Raw genomic sequence first — 25,406 nt, 5'->3', positions numbered from 1 at the left:
ACTGATTGTTGTAAAGTGATATTTATACTCTCTTTGACAAATGGGAAAACACACACTTTGCATTTTCAATATGTCACATATTTTGGAACCTGGAAAAAAATATTGGCTATCCTGCAAAAAAATCAAATAAACTAGCAATTTCACAAGGGTTTAATTGCATGGACAAAAAATAAATAAATAAATTCTTGATTGTGCGTTCATGTGCTGTGGTTCATAAATAAACGTGAAAACACCGCAACGATCTAATAAGAGATGGGATTATATATTATATATCCCCACGCCCTCGCTTGCTCTGCTTCGATTGAATCGAAAATGGAGCGCACGGAGAACACGCATAGGGGCGGAAACCAGACTTCTTACGTCATCGTGACGTCGCCTCACCCAAAATCATAAAAGCCTCAATACGCGCTTCACCAAATACAGCAAATACTTCCTGACCGGGATCACTCGACATACGCAGCGAGGTCGACGACACGGGCAAGTACGTCCAATCATAAGAAAGAAGTGTACACTGTACTGTATAGCGAGATGTTTTCACGCGCGGGCGGATCTCGCATTTGCATTGAACTTTATCAGAATATGAATCGCAGCACCTTGTCGGCACGAGGTAAAACGAGTTTGACGTGATATTGCCGATTAGAAATAGATACTAGCATGTGTTGCATGATGCTGCACACCTTTTTCTGCATCTCCAAAATGCAGTTCATTGACGCACATTGCAGTGCTGTGCAGCAAAAAGGAAATTAACGAACGGCGTTTCGAGTTTACGAACGGCGCGCAATGAATTAGTTTGCGCATCGACGTATGTCAAGCGGCGTAAGATGACACGTTCAGTTACCGCGCTAATGACTGTTTTTCATTTGATTCGTGGCTAGTGTTTTTTCATTCACGTATTTACTGTGAAAAGCATAGAAATAAATAACGAGACCCATTTTCACTTAGCGTGAAAAGCTCAACTGATAGGATTGTCTAAACTACTGATAACTAATCACTCTTTGCTCGCTATCAGGTGCAAATGGACCTTTATAGGTCAGAGAAGTTAATCATCTTTAACGGACTGTCAATGCAAATCAGTTAATGATCAGCCAAGATGCCACTGTGAACGTTGTGGAGATTTGTGTTTGGCAATGTCATGTTACAATTATCCTGCGGTGGCTTTGCGCAAGTGTTATTTATTTGTAGTCTGGACATGGATGTGCCCTGTGATTGACTGGCATTGCTTGAAATCACCCACAAATATATTTCCAAATTAATTGTAGACTATAATGCATGGATAGTCAACATTTTTGCATCTCCAACCCTAAAACTAGCAATCAGTTCAGAGCTGTGATAGGCACCAGCTCTCCACAAAATGGATGGCTCTTTTAAATTTAAGGGGATTTTTTTTTTTTCAGAATAAAAGGCACGCATTAACCCTGTTGAATGGTGGCACACTCAAGAGTTATGCTCTTATATACTGGACTGGTAGTCATCCATGGAATATTTTATGGATGCTGACTTTAACTCACACAAATGAACTGAACTAAGCAGTCTGTTGCACAATACTTTGATTCGGACAAATCAACACTCTCTTCTCGTATTTTCTAATGAAGAATTGTACCGATAAGGCAACCCTCAGCAAAATATTTGAAAGAACGGGCGTCAAAAGTATCAAAGTCCAAATTTTACAACATGTCGATGAATCAGTGATTTTGCAATGTGTACACCATTTGGGCACCATGTGTTTGGCAAGGATTCACACATCTCCCTTCCGGTTATACGGAGCATAACGTGGAAATAATTAATGCTGCCAGTTTCTTAGCAGGACTTCATTTCGCTGGTCACTTTTCTGACAAATAGTTGCAATATAGTGTTAAAAAAAAATTCACACTCAGCGATAATGTTTATGTGAGTGTGACTAGTTATCTATCACCATAATAGTCTGTCTTTCGCCAGCAGCAAGTGAAGTGGTATAAAAAACTTTTTGACCCTCAATAAGACATAATAAGATATGTAGAGTATTTTTATTTCCATTTTATTTCTATCATTAAAAACAAAATTGGGCAGCAACTCAGAACAGGTCGTTTTCCACTCTAGAAGTTCTATACAAAGTTATTTGAGCATTTATTTGATATCCTTGAAATCCAGCTTAAGATCCATTTAACGGATAGAATATTCATCTTTCTAATAAGACGAACAAGTAGAATGAATCGGGCACAGTATTAGAACGTACTGTATGAAATTCCTGCATATCACGAAGAGAACTTTGGCGTAGTAGTAGGACAACTGCACTCATAGTGAAGCAATACTTCATCATCTGCATACTACTAGTATTACTATTAGGAGTGCACCGGTCACAATTTTCTGGCTAATCACTGATCCCGACCTTTGAAAAGCTTGACCCGCTGATCCCGAGTTTGCCGATCCCGATTTCTTTCCATACACATTCAATGTTCCATTCTCGTTCTATTGTAAAACATTAAACAATCAATACTAACTGCATTAAGTAGATCTCCCTATTAACATGTTGTCGTACTAGTATGCCACAACTTTGGCATACTAGTACGACTACATGTTAATAGGGAGATCTACTTAATGTGAGGGCAAAGAACATACTAGTAAATTATATTCCATTAATATCCAAAAGACCAATTTTTAATGCTGCACTCTAAAAATAGTTGGGTCAAAAATAACCCAATTATGGGTCAAAAATGGACCAATCCACTTTATAGGTCAATATGACCCAACTTTCTGGGTTGTTTTATACAAAATGACCCAATTTACCCAAGTAAAGGATCTGACCAATATTTATGAGTTGTTTTACACTAAAAGACCAATTTCTTGACTCAAAGTTGGGTCAATTTGACCCAAGTAGAGGATCAGTCCATTTTTGACCCATAGTTGGGTTATTTTTAACCCAACTGTTTTTAGAGTGTAAAACCAAGTGACTTACTTGTACAACGAGCAGAGTGCCTTGAGTCCGTGCTGTTGGTAGTAGAGCGCGATGCCATCATCGCCGCCGTGCTTAGCCCTCATCGACTCGACATCCAGTCTCCAGCCTTGCGTGTTATACTGGTAGACCTCGGAGCAGCTCACCTCCAGCTGCAAACGTGGGGTCAGGACCCGATCCACCTTCTGCTGTACTGTGTGTTCGCACCAGTGTCTGGAGCAAAATACATGTCAATTCATTCTTTTTTTGTACTTTTTTTTACTTTTTAGTACATTTTTTTTTGTAGACATTTTGCTATTGAGTGTTAAGTAATGCGTGCAATTTCTTCCCACCAAAATGTGTATTTGTTGTGACCTATATGCTTACCCTTTTCCCGTCACTGTCTGCAGTCCAATCAGGGTCAGTAGCAGTGCCTCCACAGTCCAGCAACACATGCTTAAATTAGGAAGAAGAAAAAAATAAACACAACATATACAATAGGTTACAGGTAAATATTTAAAAACAAATAATATCGGGAAAAAAATCTTACCTTAAAAAGTGCTTTTGAGATTTGCTTTTTCCCCACAGAAAGCTGTTCTCAGTTCATCTAGAATTTTCTATTTTCCTTTACTTACACAAATTTCTTGGTTATTCAGTCTCCAATGAAGTGATATCTTCCCTATTGAATGGACCGAAGCGTGGTTCTTAAATGCGGGGGTCGACTCGAAGGACGTACAGTAGCATCTGAACCTTCAGCCATTGGGCAAGAGTGGAAGGTCACAGCTGGAAGCGCTGGAATTGGATGTCGGCTCTTTGACGAACACATCCCGTGACCTCACAGCGCCAAACGTTAGAGAACGTGGGAGGTGGCGGTCAGGGGTAGCGGTGCCTCGGTGGCAGAAGAAAGACATGTTTGTCCAAGCCTAATCCTGTAAAGATGGGCATTTGTGGGAAGGGTGATGGGGCGGTTTATTGAATGAAGCGTGGGGAGCGAGAGAGTCGCCAATCTATTCTGTCTGACCTCCCGGCCTTAGAATGAGGGCTCAAACACAGCTGTCACCACCTTACGCCTTACTTTAGCGGAGTAGAGCAAGCATAACAGAACTTGGTTCCAAAATATGATATGTCATTTGAAAATAATAGGTTATACTATTGCAATAGTCTCTAAATTGCTACTTTACTCTGGGAGAAAAACGTTTAACTTACTGAATACACTGATTACCTTTTACTAACAAAACAACCGATTACAAATTATATTGCAGTCAAGCCCGACATATTCGTAGTTTGGCATTAATGAATTTGAGAATTTATTGTTTAGGGAACTTATCCTCCTTAAAAATTCACCTAGCCATGTTTACTATAAAAATGTTGATTTGGCGCCATCAAGTGGTATATTGGTGCCAAGAAACTATTTTAAACTGAGGGTAATAGCTTTATTTATTTCAACCATAGCCTTGTACAATAGAAAAAGGTGATTTTCCGCCATCTTTTGGCATTACATAAGCAATTAAAAACCTTTATGTGTGGGCATCTATTGGACGCCGACTTTAAGTATGTGCATCAGGGCTCCGTCCCAATCCCCTGCAATCTTAGTATACTGTAATCACAAAAAAATATCGCTGTTATATATATGTTGATTAAAAATACTTTTTAATTTTGTGATTAATCTGATTTTAAAAATTTATTATTTGACAGCTCTAAAATATACATGATATTTAATACAGACTGTTTTTCAAATTTGATATCAATGTGCATGAATACATTTGATTAGCATTAATGATTAAAGTGCTGTTTTCAAAGAAAAAAAAATAGTTTTCCCCCCTTAATACAATGTCTGTCTACAATGTCTGTCTTGTGTCTTTGATTTGCTGACTCACTATCAGCCTCTGTTTTCCACTCAAACAGCCAGCTAAGTTTCATTTATTTATTTATTTATAAACAATTTTATAAATTGTTATAAAAATTCTGTATCAATTACTAAAAAAATGCAACCATATTTCGATTAGGTTAACATTTCTTCCCACTTTTATGTTTAACAAAAGTAGGAAAAATTATCAAATAAATATTTTTATTGTACATTTTACTGTAAATTTGTATATAAATTGAGATATAAAATGTGCGATTAATTGTGAGTTAATTATTGAAGTCATGTGAAGGTAATTACGATTAAAAAAAAATAATCGACTGACACCTCTAATTTATGTATTTATTTATTTATTTTGGCTGGCAAGTTTTACAATGAATGATTCATGATTTGCACAACGTGAAACCAATTTTGAAAGATAAATTATTATTTTAGAAAGTATAACTCAAGCACGCTCCCACGTGGAGGTCTCAAATCTCGGTTTTGAGGTTTTCTGTTCTGACCTAGAGAACTAAATGGACATTTTGACACTGATATCTGTCTATCCTAATTCTAATTTTTTTTCCCATTAACTTTTAGCAATGAGTCTTCTCTGTCTGCTGTGTCTGCTCTGCTTTGCTGCCTGCGAGGCTTCCAGAGCAAGAGACTGGGCTCATCACGGTGCGCCCATGTTTGCTGACCTGACACCTCGCGAGATGAAGGCCGTCCGGGCTTACCTCCATGGAATTGCAGAATTTGGACTCACTAATGCTAATAACGTGGCTCTCAAAAAGAACAGCATTCTGATGATGGAGCTCCAAGTGCCAAGAAAGCACGAAGCTTTGATCGCTTTGGATCGTGGTCAGGCCAAACCTCCACGCCAAGCGCGTGTGATTATCCAGTTTGCGAACCAAACCAAGCCGAATATCACCGAGTTTGTTGTCGGGCCGCTGCCATCTCCGAACTCTCATGAGGTCAAGAGGTTCAAGGGAGATAGGCCTATCCCATTTGAGTCAAGACCAATGACGTTAATGGAGTATGAGCATTTGAATCAAAGCATGAGCAAAATCACAGCTAAAGCTCACAAGCTTCTGATGGAGACCACGGGAGGATTTTCGTTCACAAACTGCTCTGATCGCTGTTTGTTTTTTATCGACATAGCCCCACGAGGGCTGGCGTCGGGTGAGAGGAGGTCCTGGATAATGTTGGTCAAGTTGGTGGAAGGATATTATATCCACCCAATTGGGTTTGAAATACTGCTCAACCATAAAGACTTGGATCCAGATAAGTGGGCTGTTGAGAAAGTCTGGTACAACAGTCAGTTCTTTGATAGTGTGGAGGACTTGGTCGAAAACTATGAATCAGGAGCCGTGGAGAAAGTCCGTCTACCCCATCATGATGATAACGATCTCTACTCCACTTACATTCCTCGAGGTCAAAGCAACACGCCCACGAACATCCACGGGCCAAAACTTGTGGAGCCTCAAGGTCATCGCTATCACATCGACGGCAACTTTGTCGAATATGCTGGATGGTCGTTTGCCTACAGGGTGCGTTCGTCAGCCGGACTTCAGGTCTTCGACGTCCGTTTTAATGGAGAGCGGATCGCCTACGAGATCAGCCTCCAAGAAGCTATCGCTTTCTATGCTGGCGACACTCCTGCCGCCATGCAAACAAAATACATTGATGCAGGCTGGGCCATGGGTACCTTGTCGTTTGAGCTCGCCCCTGGAATTGACTGTCCAGAAATCGCTACCTTTGTCGATCTTCACCACTATTTTGACACCGACAAACCGGTGCGCTATAGGAATGCACTCTGTATTTTTGAGATGACCACAGCTTTGCCTTTGAGAAGACATTTCAACGCATTCAAGGGCAGTTATAACTTCTACGGAGGACTTGACAACACTGTGCTGGTGTTACGGACCACTTCAACTGTTTACAACTATGATTACATCTGGGATTTCATCTTCTACCAAAATGGGGTGATGGAAGTAAAGGTCAGCGCCACTGGCTACATCCACGACACTTTCCTTACGCCAAATGGACTTAAGTATGGCAGCAAGGTGTACAGCTATGTGCTTGGGAACCTGCACACACATCTCATCAATTACAAGGTTGACCTGGATATTGCTGGTAAGACGGACATTTTAACACTATTTTGTAATCGGTGTCATTTCGTGTTCAAAGTCATTTAATTTAACATGAGGGCAAAACTAATCAGAATACAGCTAGCCCAGCGATGTAAAAACAGTTGGGTCAAAAATAACCCAAATTGCATCAAAAAGGGACCGACCCAACTTTTGGTGTTATTCATTTAACCCAAAAAGTTAGGTCAAATGAATCAAAATTGGGTTGTTTCGCACAACACCCTGACCCCGTTTTTTGTTTTGTGTTGTGTTGTGTTGTTTTGCAACACACACAAAAAATTTTATTGTTGTGTGATTTAATCATTTGACCTAACTTTTTGGGTTATATAAATAAATAAACCCAAAAGTTGGGTTATTTAAAGTTTATGATTAAATAAATAACCCAAACAGTTATTAAACTTTTTGGGTTCAACAAAAAGCCCAAAAAGTTGGGGGGTGGGGTGGACGATTGTGTAAAACATTTTTTTTTTAATAATAATTAATTAATTACAAAGCTGGGTTATCCGTTTTGGGTTAAATATCTAACCCAAATTGCTGGGTTATTTAATTTTTTGGGCTACATAAATAACCCAAAAAGTTGGTTTAGTTTTGTGTTAAATAAATAACCTCAAAAGTTGGGTCTGTCAACTATTTTTAGAGTGCGGCTAGTAATTAATGTTTAGCCAAAAAAGTCCATTCTCAATTGATGCCACAAGATGGCAGCAAAGCACTTTTTTCTATTATACAAAGTTGGCTAAATGAAGGTCCTCACCTCACTCCAACATAGGTTCTTGGCCCCAAGACAAATGCTGAACCGAACATTTGCAGGGATTCACTTTTTTAAATTTAAAAACCTTATTTAAAGCATTTAGAGCTATTTTAGGTAGCAAAGTCTTAACTGTAAAACAAGTTTAAATCATTCATTAATGTAATATGATGTGTAAAAAACAATCAAATGTTTACTCATCCTCTGATGTACACTTAACACATTTGGACCAATCCCCTTCTCTCATTATTATTGACGACTTGTTGACTGCACCGGATGACCAGTCCCGTGGCTAATTTGCATATACTGTATACCAGATCTCGTTATGACCAAATCTGATGTGGTTCTTCTTCTATGATCATTATTGTTGTCAACTTGTGCCGAGCAACCAGGACAAAGATGTATAATGAGCTAGAATAACAGAATGTCATGTCATGTCATTAACATGCATAAGTGTGGTTCGAATTTGGTTTACGTGCAACTCGATAAGTATATATTGAATTGAAAAAAAAAAATCCACTTTTGCTTTTAATCTAATTATTTAAATAGCACAAATGAAAAGTAATTTATCATTGTAATGATGAGTCCCATTTCAAGGACTTAACCCATCATATAGATTACACTTATAATCAATTTTAAATCTAAACGTGCAAAGTAAAAAAAAGCCCGATACCTTTCAGTGTTTCTCCTGACAATTATTTGTTTTGACCCAGGTCGCGAAAACAGCTTTAAGACCTTGGATTTGAAATACGTCAACTTCACAAATCCCTGGAGCCCCAAGAATTTCATCGTCCAATCCAAACTCAACTGGACGGAACACAAGACGGAGCGTTCTGCCGCCTTCCGCTACGGCAAAAAGTTCCCCCGCTATGTCCATTTTTACAACCCTAATGAGAAAAATAAGTGGGGACATGAAAAAAGCTATCGTATACAGTTAAACTCGCATGGTGATAGTGTGCTTCCAAGAGGTTGGCGGGAAGAAAACGGCATCAGTTGGTCAAGGTAATTTCATTTGTGAAAAAGTACATTTGTTTTTCACAAATTTTGGATGAATCACCGGCAAGAAAAAAAAAATGTATTTTTTATTGTATTTATTGTATGACTTTTTTTTGGCATCGCAGATATCCTCTAGCCGTTACTCGTCATAAAGACAGTGAGGCCACCAGCAGCAGTATTTATAACCAGAACGACCCCTGGAAACCTGTTGTGTCATTTGAAGACTACATTCGCAACAATGAAAATATTGTCAACCAGGTAAAAAAAAAAAAAAAAATGCATCGCATACTGTAGATGACTTAACTGTCGTCCCTGGCTGTGATGGACCTTGGTTCAAATTTGGACTGTGTCAAACACTTCGTGAGTCATATCAGGTCTTGCAAAGTCAACGCAAATGCTGACATTTGCTTCTGTTTGCACTTTTAAGCACGTAAATGAACAGGTTATGTGGACTGATGACAAATCTGAGAGTAATATTTACTTTCCTGTGAGTAGGATCTGGTCGCCTGGGTGACGGTGGGCTTCCTGCATGTGCCTCACGCCGAAGACATCCCCAACACGGCAACACCTGGCAACGCGGTGGGCTTCTTCCTCCGACCCTTTAACTTCTTTGATGAGGACCCGTCGGTCGCATCCAGAAGCACGATCATCGTCCGACCGGGTCCGGACGGCAAACCTAGAGTCCAGCGGTGGACACCAGAGGTCATAGGTCATTGTGTGACCGACAAGCCATTCTTTTACAATGGCACATATACAGGAGTCTAGGAGATGTTGCTGTTTGGTGAAATTACGATTCTAGATGAAAGTGGGCAAGAGGCTTCGTGTTTGACTTTCCTTGACACCTTGAGAAAGACAACCTACACTCTAAAAACAGTTGGGTTAAAAATAACCCAACTATGGGTCAAAAATTGACCGATCCTCTACTTGGGTGAATTTGACCCAACTTTGAGTCAAGAAAGGGGTCTTTTAGTGTGAAACAACTCATAAATATTGGTCAGATCCTTCACTTTAAAAACAGTTGGGTCAAAAGTAACCCAATTATGGATCATAAATGGACCAATCCCTTTTATTGGTCAATTTGACCCAACTTTCTGGGTTGTTTTATACAAAATGACCCATTTTTTGACCCAAATAAAGGATCTGACCAATATTTATGAGTTCTTTTACACTAAAAGACCCATTTCTTGACTCAAAGTTGGGTCAAATTGACACAAGTAGAGGACGGTCCATTTTTGACCCATAGTTGGGTTATTTTTGACGCAACTGTTTTTAGAGTGTACACTAAAGTGTCACGAGAGTGTACACTCTAAAAACAGTGTCACGAGAGTGTACACTCTAAAAACAGTTGGGTCAAAAATAACCCAACTATGGGTCAAAAATTGACCAATCCTCTAATTGGGTCAATTTGTCCCAACGTTGAGTCAAGAAATGGGTCTTTTAGTGTAAAACAACTCATAAATATTAGTCAGATCCTTCATTCTAAAAACTTTTGGGTGAAAAGTAACCCAATTATGGATAAAAAATGGACCAATCCACTTTATGGGTCAATTTTAACCAAACTTTGAGTCAAGAAATGGGTCATTTTCAGAAATCAGAAATTTGGTCATTTTGTAAAAAATAACCCAGAAAGCTGGGTCGAGTTGACCCAAGTAGAGGATCAGTCCATTTTTTACCCATAGTTGGGTTACTAACAAAATAATAGTAATAGTAAAATATGTATATAATTTTAATGATTTTTTGTTTGTTTGTTTTTATGTGTTCCGCATGGCCTTTTACTTAGACTTAGACAGAGCTTTTCTGTGAATAGTAATAGCATTCAATTAATTAACCGGTGTTTTCATAAAAGGAGATGGTGTGACGGCCTTTTCCAATCCAGTGAGTTATTTCCATGGCTGAAGCTTAGCAGTGACAGGCATGCAGGATGCAGGATGCTCCGTATCCGCACAGCCAGCGGTAAAGCTGCTGGTTCACAGCAAGCTCTTGGCGGGAATGTTTTCCCCGAAAGGCAACAAGGCTCCGAGTGCAAACAGTCTGATACCGGATCCTTTGCGCAAACAATCCAGGATACCACTTGGTGTCATGGTAACCTGACGATATAGTAGCAATGTGACAAAATATGCAATGTAGCATCTTTATATATAAATTTCAGATATACTGATACTTCAAGCGGGAAATGGTAAAATAAATACAATTATTGTAATCATATCGTTCTTATTTTCTTTGGCATTAGTAAAAGACGAAAAATAAGTCAAACCTTATAAAACGGATTTGTATGCGTGTCAGTAAATAGCAACGGTTCACTTAAGGGAGCAAAAAGAATTGCCGAAATCTGAAACCGGTTTTATTTGTGTGTCACTGTTTTACAGTGTGCATGTTAAAAGTTCAGCTATGCACGCATTAATGAATGAACAGTGGAAGAGAAGCGGACACAAACTAGAGTAACAAGCATTCCTGTCGTTATTGCCATGGAGATGGCGCTCATGACGTCACAACAGACAAGCTTGTAGGAATATAACACATTATATATTCATTTTAAAATGGAATGCGGCATCATAAATACCAGGCCACGGCTTTCATTTTGCCACGCAACAATGTTTTAAAATGATTTGTCTGGCCTCTTTAAGTAGAAATGTGTTTTGTTTGACCTTAATAAAAATGTTATTGAAGACATTTGGGTGATGAATTTGTGAGTTTTCCAGTTTGGAACAGCTTTCCATAAAGCTGTTTGAGCATTTCTCCTGTAAGGAGGATCCATTTGATTGAGGCAAAACTGTGCACGAGTAGACAACTGCATGCTGCTAATACTAATAGTGACATAATAATGTTCTACTAGTTAACATAATCGTGCTTCACTAGTACTAGTAATGCAAAAATGTCAACTAGTGCACAAATATGCCTGACTAGATGTCAAAGTTGTTCTATTCGTGTGCAGAAATGTCATACAGCAGTGATGGGGAAAAAAACTTCACTTGTAAGACACCGTCATTCCGTCAGTGCTCTGAATGGTCTTATTCGTGAGGACAATATGGCTCTTATGATGGATATCACAGATGTAGAATAAATACTGAAATGGTTTTCTAAATCTTTCCCAATCTTATCACTCTGGCAACCTCTTGGCTCTATTCTTGCTTCTCTGTAACCAGCCTTCTATTGCCACCTGCTGGTTGTGTAATGCTATACACGCAGACTCGTAAAGTGAGCAAAGCGGTCCCGACATCCCGACCATGTTTCGAGGTTACGAACGAAAAGGTTGTCACGGTCATCATGTATGACCTAGAACTTCTAGAAGTGTTTCTTACACAAATGTTTACGGTAATTATGAGTTATAATTTATGACTATACTGCGTTACGGTTCGTTCGTCACAGACACACGCTTCCAATTTAATTGCACACTTGTGTAAATCGAGGACACATTGATTGTCGTCTCAACCTGTTACTGGTTCTGTTTTCGTCTAACAATAACGCAAATAGTAGTAGGACTAGGTACTAGTAGCAGTCGCAGTAGTAGTGCTGGTTAATGTAATTTAATATTACTGATAGTGACATGAACGAATACTGTACCATGCTTGTCAAATTTGATGTCTTGTTCGCCTGCCACATCCGGTGACAGTGTGACTGCGGCGTTCTGCCAGTAGAGGGCAGTCACTACGCTTGTATTTAAAACGGTAAAACAATTTATTTGTCCCCCCCCGGCCCCCCGCTCTCCACCCACACTTTTTTTTTCCCTTGTTAATAATAGGGGTGGAAAAACAGCACAATTCAATTACCATTTTTCAATGAAACGTGAAAATACTGAGCAATTATTTTATACTAGACTCTATTTAGCATTAGCATTATGCTACCGGACCAGGTAAAGCTTTGTGGCTGGTTTTAAATACACAAAGTGTATATTATTGTTATTTATTTATTTATTATTATAAAAAAAAATATATATAATTATTATTATTATTATTATTATTATTTCATGATCTATTTTATCTGCCAAAGTCTGCAGCTTGCGGTAAATTTGAGTCACCGCAACCCTACAGTGGTCCTTGCATGACATTACTACTTAGTTTGTTTATTTATTTGCCAGACAGCAAAAGAAGTCAGATGTGACCCACGAGCACATTGCTCTAACGTCTACTGCCTTGTACAACATGACTTTTTGACAAAAGGCCAGATGCCAGGTATGCTCGTATACTTTCCAACACGCACATCACGACTCCCTAAGGAATAATGTAGCCCAAGGGATCTTGTTACAGCATCTGCAGGCAAAGAAAAACAAGTTGACTGTTTGTGTCTCCTACCGCTTCAATTATCACTGCTGTTGTCCCCTCTGGAGAATGTTTTATGCTCCATGTTCTCTGATTCGCTAACACGCTGTAGGTCTTTTATTATATTATCATGTCAGTGTGATTTTTACACAGACTATTCTTTACACTATTAAGCCTTAAAACTAACCTCAGAGAACCAAGCCAAAGATGAGCATGGATGCCCCACAACTATCTTTTGTAACAAGGGAAGCATCAGTTCATGCATCACAGCCTTATTTTCATTTGCTCTTAGAAATCGTACCACAATACGAGTAAAGCAAACTCACGAAGGCTTTGCAAATGCTGTAATGCTGTGTGCTTAAAAGCCACGTCTGTCTCACCCAATTCAAACGTAATCAGTATTTCAGTCTGTGCTGTGTTGATGAGTCGGGCAACGGATGAGTAAAATAAGACGGACATGAAGGATTACAAATTCCTCTGTCAATCTTACATCCGTTGGCCATAACGTTGTGGCCAACGGAGTTATGGTCATTATGGATGGGAAACAATCTATAACAAGATGATTGGTATTATGTAAAAATGCCCCCCATCAAAACAATCATTGTGCAATCAAAAACGGGTCTGACTTTAGACCCACCCACTCCTCGTCATCCAACTGTTCTGCCAGTCGTCTATTCACACTGTAACATGCATTCAAGTGATTACCGTCTGAGTGGCCTCTTGGAGTCTTTCCAGAATATTTTCACTTGAGAAGTTTTGGAGAGCTGAAAAAGCAAATGTCAGACATGCCAACATTGTTTAGAGGCAAGTTAAGTCCTGGCATGTTGAGGTCATGGGTCAAAAAAAGACATAATATGACATATGTATGATACACTGCTTTTTTGGGTAATTTTGCTTTATACTTAATATTGTCGAAATGAAAGCTTGTATGACCTTTTCAATGCCTTATGTCAACAAAATATGGCATGCAACCATCAGGAAACTAACATGACCTGAGCAAATTGTTTTCTGCTGACTGGTAATTATTTGTAGATGTAAATTTTTGTTTGGAGAGCCCTGAGGCCTTGATTACAATTATGAAGTGTTTTGCATACCCCAATACAGTTTGTTTGTTTTTTACAGAATTTTAACTAAATGAGATAGAATATTGTTACTGATAACAATGTAGCAGCATTTCCTCAAAGGATGCCATTAATAGAGATCGATTAAATACTTTTATTTAAATTATTATTATATTTGGTGAATGTTTAAATAGGTATAGACAAACTATATACAGTAGTGAGATAGAATTGATGTATTACAGATAGGTAGCCATAATTAAATACAAATATTCGGTGTATTTTTTGAATGACTAAACACTTCATCTTCATGGTGTATTTGAATGTCAGAATTAATTGCACTATAATTTTAAGACTTCCAAGATTGCTCGTAATTGTGCTCTCAAATTATGGGCATTGTGTATTCCTTATCTGTGGGATTCTTACCTTCTCCCAAGGATGGGTTTGGATTCGAAGCTTCAGATATATCATCAGATATATAAGTATGGATTGGAACCATATCGATTTGGATGATAATTCACATACAGCGATGGCAAACAAAAAGAATTCCCTTAGCATAGGCCACTTTTTTTTTTTTTAACTTTAATTTAATAAGCACATCAAAATCAGTCCATCAAACAATTGCATATTGTTTATATATATTACAGTGTTTTGTGTGTGTGTGTTTTTAAAAGAACTGTTACCTGAACAGCTTTCTATAAGGCAAATAGTTTAGGATTTTACAAGATTTTGGGGTGGTTTGGACCCTGTAACCCACCAGAAAATATAATCCCCTGCACTGAACAGCAGCTGAATCCCATCTTGACATTCAGAACTAAAACAGGATCAATCTGTCATAAGATGACCATTTTTAAAGCAGTTACTTGGAGAATCAATCAACGTGATATTTTCACAATGTGGACCCTGACACAGAGCAGAAAATGGAGGAAGCCATTTTTGCTTGTAAAAATTAATTCTCTTTATTCACCACAGTGTTATGAAGAGAAATGTTGTCAATCGTTTAATTGTAATTAGTTAATTTGCACATTCGAAAAGCTATACAGTATATAAAACAAATGTATTAGTAGCAGATGACATTTTTAGTACATGCCACCGGCCACTTAAAAATAGATGGCAGGCCAAAAATGGCCCCCGGGCCATAGTTTAGACACCACTGTAAGTAAAATAACAACCATGACATTTAACTACATCATTACAGTTTTGGTATTTATATATGTTAATTTTTTTAATCACTTGTTTTAACCCCCCCAATTCATTTCAGTTTTATGTTTGTTCTTGTCTTACCCTTTTCTTTTTCTTTTTTGGTCTCACGCACGTGTGACGTCACGGTGAAACGGTCCTGTCGGGGGCGGGTAGCAAAATTTGGGATGATTGACAGCACCCCCAGGCCCTCTCGTCCAATGAGGGAATCCCGGGGGGCGTGCACGTGCGTACTGTAATCAAACCCTCTGATCAACTGGTGCTGAGCGTGGGTCTGCTAATGTTCACTGTTGTTACCACACGCGTTGGTCGCTGACTTTATCCCCTCCATTTCGGGTCCAAAAGAAGGCGACAAAAAAGTGTGAGCAACATGGGCGACAGGTTCGTGGTCGTCCCGGTTGACGGGGGAGGAGGTGGCGCCGAGCACTCGGGCTTGGTTGTAGCCCAAGCGACGCGGCTCACCGGCGACGATGGCCGGGAGGAGGAACCAGGGTTGGAGGAGGACCCGGAGTTCGAAACCCAGGACCCCAACGCCGTGGTGCCCATTCTGGAGTACAACAGGGAGCCTAACAAATACGGTGAGTCAGCCGGGCCGTTACTACAGTGTCCCACTTCTTATCTCTTGTAACCACTCTAGGATTAGCCGTGTGCTTTTCACTCGGTTTATCTTTTTGTATTGCGGGATGCAAAGTGTCATGACGCCGGAGTTTGAGTAGAGTTCAATTATTTTTGGGAGCTGAGAGACAAAAAAAAGTCTGCAAACTGATGAATATATTTATGGTAAAGTGTTGGCGTTGAGGTAACTTTGTCTAAGGAAACTTTGAAAAACGAGCTAATAAAAATTCAAAGTTGTTCTAGCATTCGTTTTAGCCATATATATATATATATGGTTATAAAATCAAAAAAAGAACAATAAATTAAATGCACTTAAATACTGTTAATTTAACAAGAGTATGCTTTATAATAATGGTGTCAATCAAATTATAAACTCAAATTTCGAGCTGCTATCGGCCACATCTCAAGCCATCATCATCCCCACACACTTGTCATCTCACTTGAGCCAGCGTTCTGAGATGTCCCTTTTTTCCCCTTTTGGTTTATCATCATCAATGACATCAGAGAAAACACTCACAGCAAAGCAACAAGGACTCAGGAGCGCTGCAAAGTATGCTGGGAAGTGCGCTACTGCGCCGCCTCACTATTAGATAGCCTAAAATGTAATAATCTGTGTTTCTGAGAAAGGGTTAGATCTCGGTCCTGTGTCAAAGCACCCAATTCTGTTCCTTATTTTTGGGGTTAGGTCGTTAGGGTGATGGTTGGAGTTGATGGTGACGATATGGGACTAAAATAGGAGATCATTTTTGAAAATATGACAAGAGTTATTGTGGAGTTTTAATCTTTCACTTTTTCGGTATTAGACCATAACAACCTCAGAGACCAGGTGCATGTCTCTGCGAGAATTGATGTAAATTGGAACACAGACGATTCTCTCAACTGGTACGGTCCCATAAAAAGTACACACATTTATGCCAAGTATAATTTCACAGTTTCTTCATTCCCACCACTATTTAGTCAAAATGACCCAAAAGTATGCAAGGGTTTGCACTTTTTCAAGCTCTTAGTTTTAATTCAAGGGTGCGGTTCTGATGTTTCATAGTTTCCTCAGTCTGCGTGCATACAAGGTGCTTCTATCCACAGCAACAGGTTGAAGGTTTATAATATGCTAAATTAAACCGTGCTCGTTTATTTATGAGCGCACCGCAATGTGTGCATTTATTCATGATCACTGAGCATTAACTGCAATTTTGAAATTAGGGTTACTGAATTGGCTCGCAAGCGGTTTGTTTTTGTAAAAAAAGTACTTACTTTGGGATACGCATTTTTACAGAGAACTCTCACGAATACCAAATGCCACTGACGAGTGTTCCTCTTCTGATTCAGAGAATGGATGATCTGCACAATGTCACTTTCACGCTACTAAGCGGTGCAGTCATGCGAGGTGTTGTGCCCGGGCTTCTGAGAGCCACAGAGACTTGGCTGAGTCAATAAATGCTGGCCACTAATGAAGAGTGGAAAATCTTTTTTGGCGTATGATGAGGATTGCAAAAAGAACGCCTCTGTGGGGAGATTGACTAACAAGTGTTGTTAATAGGATGCGGCGGTTTTGGGGGAAATGGTAGCGATTGATGAAAGCGCGCATACTATTGACTCAAGAATAGAAGCTATTCAAGTGATTATCATTTTGAAGGTGTTTAGATGATCCAGAATTGATTTATCCTGCTCCTTACTCTGTCTTTTTAATACGTTGATATTGTCACTTAAAAGTGGCGTTATTAAAAATGGATATATTTTGATATTACATCACATATTACTTTTACGTAGCATGTGACAGAACAGGTAGTTGAACGTGTGTACATTTCCTGTTACACCCATAGTTGGGTTATTTTTGACCCAACTTTTTTAGAGTGTATTGAGCTTCAATCGTACACTCTAAAAACTGTTGGGTCAAAAATAACCCAATTATGGATAAAAAATGGACCGATCCACTTTATGGGTCAATTTGACCCAACTTTCTGGGTTGTTTTATACACAATTACCCACTTTTTTTTACCCAAGTAAAGGACCTGATGAATATTTATGAGTTATTTTATGCTGAAAGACCCACTTCTTGACTCAAAGTTGGGTCAAATCAAACCAAGTACATTTTTTTACCCATCGTTGGGTTATTGACCCAACTGTTTTTAGAGTGTACGATTGAAGCTCAATGCACTCTAAAAAACAGTTGGGTCAAAAATAACCCAACTATGGGTGTAACAGGAAATGTACACACGTTCAACTACCTGTTCTGTCACATGCAACGCTCTAGATTTAAAACTGACAGTTGTCTTTCAATGTCTGTTAAGTAAAAGTAATATGTGATTTAATATCAAAATATATTCATTTTTAATAATGCCACTTTTAAGTGACAATTTCAACGTATTAAAAAGACAGAGCAAGGAACAGGAGAAATCAATAATGGATCATCTAAACACCTTCAAAATGATAATCACTTGAATAGCTTCTATTCTTGAGTCAATAGTATGCGCGCTCAATACACTCTAAAAAAAACAGTTGGGTAAAAAATAACCCAATTGTGGGTAAAAAATTGACTAATCCTCTACTTGGGTCTATTTGACACAACTTTGAGTCAATAAATGGGTCTTTTAGTGTAAAACAACTTTGGTCAGATCCTTTCCATGGGTCAAAAAATTGAGTCATTTTGTATAAAACAACCCAGAAAGTTGGGTCAAATTGACCCATAAAGTGGATCGGTCCATTCCTGATCCATAATTGGATTATTTTTGGCCCAACTGTTTTTAGAGTGTACAATTGAAGCTCAATACACACTAAAGAACAGTTGGGTCAAAAATTTGCCGACAGTGAGTCAAGAATGGACCGATCGTCTACTTGGGTCTATTTGACCCAACTTTGAGTAAAAAAAATGGGTAAATGTAAACACAAACATCTCATAAATATTGGTCAAAACCTTTCCTTAGGTAAAAAAAGAAAGAAAAAAGGGTCATTTTGTCTAAAACAACCCAGGAAGTTGGGTCAAATTGACCCATAAAGTGGATCGGTCCATTTTTGATCCATAATTGGGTTACTTTTGACCCAGCTGTTTTTTAGAGTGTACGTTGTTACTTCTATCACTGTAACCGGCTGTATGACATGTACTTATGCTAGTGTAGTTGCCACATTTATATCCATTGACTCATTGAGTTTTGATGAGCTAAATGAAGTTCATGGCCACTCTGGATTGCTGACCGTTCATGTCCGTCATTGCCTCAAATGAGCGTTAAGTGTTCTGTATGCGGACCGCCCCTTTGAGATTCAGAGACATCAAAGATATTGGCGTAAGAATAATTAATCCAAGAGACATTAGTCCAATCATAGACAAGCGGTTGTGTTATATGATCACGCCAGTTATGTTGGGATATGCAAGTTATGTAACTGTACGCGAGTCAAGCTGCATATTATGTTTGCATGCATGTGTGTGTGGACTCCTATTTAAAACGGCACGCACCTTTGGCGTCACGTGCTGACCTCTGCTTTATTTGGAGCCTAGCAGTCAGCACACCAACTGGGCCCTGGCATCCATTTGATCTGCTCCTGCTCTCGTGTGGCTTCCCTTTGCTGTACGGCACGCATGTTACAGTCGGTTTTAATGCAAAGTTCAGCTGGGAAATCTGATTTATGTGGTCGTCAGTGTGACAAAAGGACTGAATTGGTCTCACAATTTGTCACAAACAGTACTAATTCTGGACCAACTATTTTAATATAGCGCTATCAAGCCAGAAGAGACCGCATATAAAACGTTGTATAAATATCCTGGACTTTCCCGTAATAACCGCAAAGGTGATTACGGCTTTGCTGCATGTTGAAGAGAAATTATTAATAACTGCAATCGCAACAAAAAAAAAAGGGCAGTCAGAGTTCCTCGGATGTTTCGTCAGTGGCTATGAAATATCAGAAATGTGTATGGACGCGTATCATGTTCTTCTTGTTATGGGTAAGTCTCCTTGTCCCAGTCTTGTCACGAGCTGCTGAAATGCGTGTGGTAAAGTCAGGCTACCAATGCCATAGGTGAAATTCAAGCTTCCAGGCGTGTGCCAGAAAAGAATTGGAACTGGCAAATACACAAATCGGCCCCTGTTTTTTTAACACTGGCTCGTAACATTATCCCGAGATTAATTTCCAATTGCAAACATGGGGCACTGGCAATTATGATTATGGTACCATGCAACTGTATGGCCATTCAAATATTGCATTTAGGTTAAGTAAATTGCGTAAATACTCTAAACATACAAAAGTAAACACCATATATTACCATATTTGGCTTGTTATGCTTGTATACAAATTCCCTTTCCATGCGCATTTAACCAGTCATGGAACATTTTTTTAATTTATTTTTTACAGGAAACTAAAAGGCTCAGTCAATAACAGTCACCATTTTCCCAGTCTGGGATTTGGAAACTCTGACAGTCTACGAATGATGTTTATATTGCCATGTTATGTCATGGTGATGCTGCACGTTGCAGTATTCCCGTGAGCGTTCACAAGAGGGCAACAAAGTATCGAGGCAGCTGAGCTCAACTGTATGGTGTGTGAACACAGAAGCTCTTACCTCAGCTAAGCTCAGAAGAATTTACCTTTTAGCCTCAATTAATGTTTGTTTTGAGTGGAAAACAATATAAGTGTTAAGATATGCTACAATCATAAAATGTCCTTCGTTGGCCCGCTTATGTTCTACCGTGTTGGTCAAAGTGCAATTTCTGCAGAAATTGCATGGGCATGCTGAAAAGCTGAATGCTATTAGCTGAATGCTAAGATTTGATTGCATGTGCTTATGAAGTAGATTCAAAGATAAATTGCTATAGTACTCAAATGTGGTCCAAGCGGGGTTTGGCAGGAAAATCCTAAAGTACTAAAATGTGGTCCAAGCGGAGTTTGAACCCAGGTACACCGTAATGGAAGGCAAGTGCTCTAACCACTGAGCTAATGGCTAATGGTCTCTTTATTTTTAAAAGTTTAATCAGCATTTAATCATTTCAGTGAAATTAATAATAAATGTTCTGATATGATAGCTAGTTGGTATACATGTATATATCACTTAGCATAATGGTCATGGATATATTTGCAAAGTACAATCAGAGACGGGATTCCAACCTGCGACCAAAACAGTAACAGACTGGTGGTAATGATGATAAGTTGTATATATATATAAGTGGGTGTGCGGAAAGTGGGACTTAGCACAAATTCAATGTCTGTCTTATTGAAAATGATGGAAAAAGTTGATATTTAATGTTAAATTAAATTAAATTGTGAAATCAGACGATATATACCCCGGGAGACGTGAATTTTTGAAGCAAGTTGAAATTCGAACGGTGTAAATCGGAAATTAGTTTTAAGCTAAAATTGATCATTTAGGCCTTCAATGTATCAGAGATTTTATTGACATAACATCCGGCGGTAATTCGATTTTGTTTAACCTTTTGCATTTGTTTAAAAGATAAAGTTTGCTGACACAAGTTTGGAAGATGACTGGCTGATACACAAAAAGTACACCGTCACTACATGCTGTAACCTTACTCCTAAATATAGATTTTGTTGCCCGGGCCTTTCTGTATTGACTGTCCAGAGGTAGTCTGAGTGTCTGGCCACTTAGTCAACGCAGTTGCATCACTACTCGTATGAATAAGTACTGTCTAGAGATGGAAGAAAACACAAATGTGTAGTTCCAGATAAAAGTGGATATTGAGGGATTCCTTTTTACAATCTGCTGGAATTGGAGCCAAGTGTAACAGTAATGGACTCGGATCCACTAGAAAGAAAATATGTGTTTTAATGCCACCTACAGGACTCAAGAGGAACACTGAGTAGGAAGGAAGACTGAAGAGGAAGCAATTTTTCATGACTTGGAACAAACATGTTGGATAGTTTAAGCCTTGGTGGAGGTCTGCGCTCTTCAGGGTATCATTGAAGTTCAGACACGATGGTCGTCATTTGTTAAGAATTGGGATTGCACATAGAGGTAGGATTTCTTTTTTTGTTTGTTTTGTTAACATTACCATACAGGAGCACCCCCCCCCCCCCATGCCAATCTTGATTCTATTGTAATGTATTAAAGCATGTTTATTGAACAATTTTTCAGACTTTTCAAAATGTAGATTTTTTTTCTTTCATCTTACACTGTAAAAACAGTCGGGTCAAAAATAACCAAACTATGGATCAAAAATGGACCGATCCTCTACTAGGGTCAATTTGACCCAACTTTCTGGGTTGTTTTATACAAAATGACCCAATTTTTTTACCCAAATAAAGGATCTGACCAATATTTATGAGTTGTTTTACACTAAAAGACCCATTTCTTGACTCAAAGTTGGGTCAAATCGACCCAAGTAGAAGATTGGTCAATTTTTGACCCTTAGTTGGGTTATTTTTGACCCAAGGTTTTTAGGGTGTCGACAATTGACATATTTTTAAATTTAAACAAAACGTCCAGGGAGCTCCCAAGGTTATCAGTACGTCTTAAAAAGTTAATTGGAAACTTAAGCAAGTAAATGCCATAGCTCTCTATAGTTTTCTACAGAAAACATTTTTTTTCCAAAATTAAAAAATACCTGAAATCTTAAACGTTCACATTTCTTAGGTTCAGAAGGCTCCCAGAGTCAGTAGCATCTCTTATGAAGTTAACTGAACATTTAAATAAATAGCTCCCTGAGATTTTAATTGTTTTAGATTGACCTTATATTGGCCGTCAAAATGCCCAATATTGGCGCCGATAATCGGCCAGACCGATTACATTTCCAATTGCAGCAACTAGTTTTGTGGGCGGCCGGACACTCATGAAAACGAGTTGCATAACATCGCACACTACACTCTGTGTTCTGCGGGCCTAATGATGCCATTAGAGGGCTATAGAAACAACTGCATGGTAGAGTGATGCGTAAGAACATGTGAGTTGTACCCATCACAGCCTCGCGGTTGCTTAGCAAATGACAAGATGGCTTCTCGTACGCACACAAAAATACGTTTGTGTCTTGCGGACATAGTGTTTTGCGAGCAGGACAACGAGTAAGTCAATGGACTGCAGGCAGTTGCACAGATATTGCAACCTGATGACTTGATGATCTCATTTCAGTGATGTAATTACGGTAGTAATGTTTGTGGGCGGGGCATTGGCAGTGCAGCAGTTGTCGTGGCTGACTTTTGTGCAGCTGGCACGGAATTGAGTCCAATCAAATGAACTCCTCACAATGGGAGTTTTGGACCACTCAAGGATGTCTTGAGTGCCGTCTGGGCTCGGCTTCCTGAATGCATCAATTGGTAGCCAATGTTTTCTAAGTATGTCGATGCGCAATGTGTGATAAACGATGCTTTTTACAGATTTGCCTTGCCCTCTGTTTAAACGCATGTGGAATCAAATAACACTGCATAGGAAATGAGGAAATGTTATACTCAATGTGTGTCCTTGTGAAGGAAATCTCTCTCTCTGGACTTCCTCCTTTCCTTGAACAAAAGCTGACATTGCTGGCCACAGCCCTCAGGCAAAGGGGGGGGGGGGTGGGGGGTCGCACACATGAAGCACATGTGTGCTTGTGTGTATGAGTTTTTCTTTGCTTGTGTGTGCGTGTTTGTCTGTGTGTTTAGGTACTGCCCCCCATAGGGGCGGGTCAATCCTGGTCTTCCTTATTTGGATAGCGGGGTTGTGGATTTCACGGCACAGAGCAGTCTCCTAGTAATAGACTACAAAACTTTTGAAGACATACGCACACTAAAGCTGAGTGAATCCGGAAAAAAAAAACCTTTGAAAAAAAAAAAAAGGGACCAGAGGTGAAAGTGAAAACAGCCGGACCATCGACGGGAGTGGACCAGCAAAACGGCGAGAGGCGGAGAAGGAAATAAGGCTGTGGCAGCGGGGAGACGTTGAGAGGAAGCACATGGTGTAAAATGCCAACTAATTTCACTGTAGTCCCTGTAAAGGACGGCTCGGGAAAGGCAAAAGAGAGGATTGAAGAGGAAGATGGGAATGAAAACAATGAGTTGAAAGAGAACGAAGACACTACAGGTGAGGGCGGATATTTTTTGGGGCATCTTTGGGCTGGATGACGGGTAGCGATTACGTCAAGGGAAATCAGTCACGCATCTTGATGTGATTTTCCAATCGACGTCATAGCCATGTTTAAACCTTTGTCCACATATTTACCCTGGGGGGAAAAAAAAGCAGTCGTAAGTTTTAGTTGGTTATGAGTGAGTTCATAAAGGTTTCATAGATACCTTTTCTTTTCACCGTCATTTCCTCTATTTGGTTCCTACTACCAAGACATCCATGTTGTTCTATGGCATATTGTCTTTGGCCTCAATCTTTTCTTCTACACCCCGTCCTTTTTTTTTTTTAACTCCCTCTTTACTTATTGTCATGATTTACAGTTTCCAAAGAGCAAAAACTCTACTGTATAAAGATTATCTTCCTCGCTCACCTGAATCTCAGGGCATGCAAGCAACTTGTTTATCAAAACCTTTGCATCGTTTCTTGCTTCAGACATGACACAATCGCATTCCAAACCTTCAGGGTCAAGACAAAAGATACACGATTACAATTTGCAAACCTCGCACTCAAATCAGACACTTTACGGAGCGAGGTCCTTGGCATATCTCTACTGTATTTACTTAAGCGTCAGTACAAACAAACTAAACTACGGTGTGACGTGTAATATTTTTTTTAAGACAACCGTGTATCAAGTTGTACTTGTCGTCACGTCAATACATTTGGCTGGGTAAATCAGACGGCCTGTGTTAAGTATTTACTGCGGTGCCACAATTACAGTTTCATGCTGGTAAAGATTTTTTACAGACTCCAGGTGGAAGAGAAGTAGTTTACTGTGACCATGCAGGGTAGAGCCGCTCTCTAATTTGGTTCGGAAGCGTTTCGTATCGCTGTTTGAAGAATCACGACTCCGTTGAATAAGTTGTATAAAGTCAGTGGAATCATACTCGGGGGAAAAAAAACCCCACCCTTGTCAGATATGGGGAAAAGTCTTGTGATAGGTTCTTATTTCGTTAAATCAGATTTGAGTAGGATCCAAGGGAGGGTCTGAAAGCATGCTGTTGCCTCATGAGTATTAGTGGAGAGTGGAATGGTTGTTAAATAGCAGTTACTGCTATTGATTATCCTGCTGGCTGGCTTCCCGTTGGCTGAGTAGGGGGAGGTGAGACACTACCCTCATAATGTATATACAGAGAGCATGGACCGTTATGCCAGCCTTACTTCTTCTTCTCTCTTTGTCTTGTTCCTCCTTTCTAGCTAAAGTTTTTATTTTTGACTTGATATTTATTTGTGCACACTAACAGGGGTGTAAACTCAATTTCATGTAGAGCTGTCAAAATTAATCGAGTAATTGATTATCAAATTAATCGACAACTCGTTTGGAGCCTTTTTTTTTTTCATTTAAAATGGTCAAAAATCTCTGATTTTCATCATATCAACAGTAATTGTTCACTGATTTCTGTAGTCCTTCATAAAAGGAGACCGTTTTTGTTTAATCAAAATAATAATAATAATAATAATAATTTACAAACACACACTATATGAACACGAAGTACGAAATAAACACCAATCACCAGTTACTAAACAGTAATGGGCGGGAAAATGCTTTTGTAACACATTTTATTGCAACATTTAAATGAATCCAATTAGTCGATTAATCGAT

General features: G+C 39.1%; 3 protein-coding genes across 11 annotated transcripts in view; 2 read left to right on the top strand and 1 right to left on the bottom strand.

Annotated features, from left to right (window-relative positions):
• sspo (SCO-spondin) overlaps positions 1-3,438 on the bottom strand; it is a 73,568-nt gene extending 70,130 nt beyond the window's left edge. Inside the window, exons 1-2 of the mRNA XM_086065953.1 lie at positions 3,296-3,438; positions 2,933-3,142 (exon numbers count right to left, since the gene is read on the bottom strand). Of these exons, the coding sequence (XP_085922079.1) occupies positions 2,933-3,142; positions 3,296-3,363 (278 nt within the window). The 5' untranslated portion in view covers positions 3,364-3,438. The remainder of the gene's footprint in view (positions 1-2,932; positions 3,143-3,295) is intronic.
• On the top strand, positions 371-11,310 carry aoc1 (amine oxidase copper containing 1). 3 transcript variants are annotated; one of them, XM_086065955.1, is made up of 5 exons: positions 371-481; positions 5,352-6,887; positions 8,360-8,648; positions 8,768-8,900; positions 9,138-11,310. In XM_086065955.1, the coding sequence occupies exons 2-5, from the start codon at positions 5,354-5,356 to the stop codon at positions 9,405-9,407; spliced, it is 2,226 nt and encodes a 741-aa protein (XP_085922081.1). In that variant the 5' UTR covers positions 371-481; positions 5,352-5,353; the 3' UTR covers positions 9,408-11,310. The 3 variants fall into 3 exon arrangements, with proteins under 3 accessions (XP_085922081.1, XP_085922082.1, XP_085922080.1); XM_086065956.1 differs by having other exon boundaries at positions 397-477; XM_086065954.1 differs by lacking the exon at positions 371-481 and adding an exon at positions 483-607.
• A 4,098-nt stretch (positions 11,311-15,408) lies between these two features.
• slc12a7b (solute carrier family 12 member 7b) overlaps positions 15,409-25,406 on the top strand; it is a 40,569-nt gene continuing 30,571 nt past the window's right edge. For 4 of the 7 annotated variants that reach the window (XM_086065527.1, XM_086065526.1, XM_086065524.1 and 1 more), the window contains exon 1: positions 15,409-15,734. In XM_086065527.1, coding sequence (XP_085921653.1) covers positions 15,527-15,734 — 208 coding nt within the window. In that variant the 5' untranslated portion in view covers positions 15,409-15,526. Of the gene's footprint in view, positions 15,735-23,401; positions 23,765-25,406 lie in introns of those variants that run through there. The other 3 variants (XM_086065529.1, XM_086065530.1, XM_086065525.1) reach the window with 1 other exon arrangement.

Source organism: Leptonotus elevatus, chromosome 21 (assembly GCF_054856555.1).
Source record: "Leptonotus elevatus isolate MCC_2025b chromosome 21, RoL_Lele_1.0, whole genome shotgun sequence".
NCBI classification, from domain to species: Eukaryota; Metazoa; Chordata; class Actinopteri; order Syngnathiformes; family Syngnathidae; genus Leptonotus; species Leptonotus elevatus.
Note: the sequence above shows the minus strand (reverse complement) of the source record. Positions and strands in the feature narration are given on the sequence as shown.